Raw genomic sequence first — 2,286 nt, 5'->3', positions numbered from 1 at the left:
TGGGGGATCCAGTGGGGGCGGCAGTCATATTTCAGGGTGACCGTGCCACTCTTTATCACAACCCTGCTAAAAGTGCCAGTACGTGCACTCATTGGCGCCCCTTCAGCTGGTGGCGCCCTAGGCGACCGCCTAGCTCGCCTATGCCTAGAAACGGCCCTACTTATATTAATTGTCTTTTAAACCCCAACTGAGTAAGCCAAAGGCAAAAATGGCAAGGAACTCTTTAAATTATCTTCATTTAGGGGCTCTTCTTTGCAAATATCAATATGTGATTAATTTATTGTAATTAATTTTACATACATTTTTAATAGATTAACAGCCATATTATAAATATATACACAATAACACAATGTGCAACTCTCTTAAAGAAAGAACTTGTGTTATATTTTCTGTATTTGTGTTTGCATGTGATTACCTGCGTGTGAGTAGGTGGTATATTCCTCCTGCCGTAGATGCCCAGCAGAGCATCCCGCGTGAGTGAGATGTTGAACTTCACATACTCGGGGTGGTGAACCGTAATGTGAAACCTCCAGAAGAGTCCAGGAGGAATGGCCTGGACCAGCTGTGTCCCGACAGCCACCTCTCCCCTCTCTATCACCCTGCCTCGCTGAACCACCTCTTTATCTGTCAAGCAAAAAAAATAAAATAAAAAATAACATAACATACGTCCAATTTCCTTGATTTATCCAGAGAGACAAAAAAAAAAAAAATAATTGATTGGACCAAGCGTTTGCCATGCGGAACTGTAACATACTGTAAGCTTTAAAGTATTAGTTTATGCCATGTATTCAAGTCATTCCAAACCTGATTTTCTTTCTTCCAGGGAATACAAAAGCAGACATATTCAAAGATATTCTGGTTGCTCTTTTGTATGCATTTACAATGAACAGGCTTTCAGGCTTCAAAAAGAACACAAAAGCACCATTAAAGTCTCATTAAAGTAGTCCATATGACACGATATTCCCAGTCTTACATTCCATATGATAGCTTTGTGTGAGAAATAGACTGAAATATTGTACAGGAGAATTTACAGTGCTTTTTTGTCAATTTGAAGCTTGACTGGCCCAGTCCTCATTCATTTTCAAGACATCAAGAAAACCTGTGCTCAGGATATTCTTTACAAATGTACCTTTTGCACTGCACAGAAGACAGAAAGTCATACAGGTTTGGAACATGAGGCAGAAAAAATAATACCAGATTTTGTAAAAAAGTGAACTGTTTATTTAAATTTATGTGATCATGTAAAAAAACTCCTCTTAAATCAAGTAGATGACAAAAGCTTACACTTAAATTTAGCTTTACGATGATAGCTGTTAAAGACTGAAAATGATGCAACCAAGCTCAGGTTCTCTGATGGACAGTCACAAAAAGGTTGTAGATGTGAAAAGTACAAAAAACAGTGCCTGAGGGCTTTTCAATGAATCCTGCCTCTGATGCTATCAACACAGACTTCTCCATATCTTCTTTAGTGTCAAAAAGAATGATGTATTTTTCAGAGGCTCAGTTGATGTGAATCAAAAGTGATCATCTGCAGGACTCTTTGAAAAGCTCTGCTGTCTAGAGTCAAATTCAGGTGACTGCAAAGATGAAACGGCACCTGCCGCATCGAGTAGCGGCACTGAAACCCTTATGGACTCTCAGGTGTGAGGTTATTTACATTAGCTTTGATAGAACAAGCACACCTGTGCATTAATACGTACAGGCACAGAAAAACCGGGGTAGTGCAGTCTAGTGGTCAAAGATCTGTGCTAGACAACCAAAGAAATAGTAGGTCTGAGCCCTGCAAGGGCAATCCATGAACTATTATCACTGTGCCCTTGAGCAAGACGCTTAACACCTGAGGTAAGTTGCTCCAGGGGGAACATCCTTGCATCATAACATGAAGACATCGGGTAGAAGTCACTGAAACAAAGAGGGCTAAAAGGCCCCTATAGCCTTCTCTCTTGTCCTAAAATATGACTACCAGAAAACTATGACTATATTTTATTTAATTAAATATTGATAGAACAACAATGTGTAAAAACTAATAGTAAAAAGGCTATATTGATAGAGAGAAGATTTAGAAGAAAGACAATAGCAAATGAAGACAAGAAAGTAGTTCAAGTATTTGTCAGCATTTACAAATACATTTTAATATAGCAATAAATAAATAAATAAATGCTGTTTTTGAACTTCCTATTTTTCAAAGAATTCACAAAAATATTAAGCAACACAAATGTCTGCATCATTGATAATAATAATAAACATTTCCTCCACACCAAATAAAAATAAACAAATATATATATA

At 37.7% G+C, this 2,286-nt stretch overlaps 1 protein-coding gene across 1 annotated transcript in view; it reads right to left on the bottom strand.

Annotated features, from left to right (window-relative positions):
* Positions 1–2,286, bottom strand: part of LOC107741271 (teneurin-1-like) — a 166,835-nt gene that overhangs the window by 54,991 nt on the left and 109,558 nt on the right. The window contains exon 6 of the mRNA XM_016553970.1: positions 416–624. Coding sequence (XP_016409456.1) covers positions 416–624 — 209 coding nt within the window. The remainder of the gene's footprint in view (positions 1–415; positions 625–2,286) is intronic.

Source organism: Sinocyclocheilus rhinocerous, unplaced genomic scaffold, assembly GCF_001515625.1.
Source record: "Sinocyclocheilus rhinocerous isolate Xijiao unplaced genomic scaffold, SAMN03320098_v1.1 scaffold615, whole genome shotgun sequence".
Taxonomy (NCBI): Eukaryota; Metazoa; Chordata; class Actinopteri; order Cypriniformes; family Cyprinidae; genus Sinocyclocheilus; species Sinocyclocheilus rhinocerous.
This window is presented reverse-complemented; position numbering and strand designations above follow the sequence as displayed.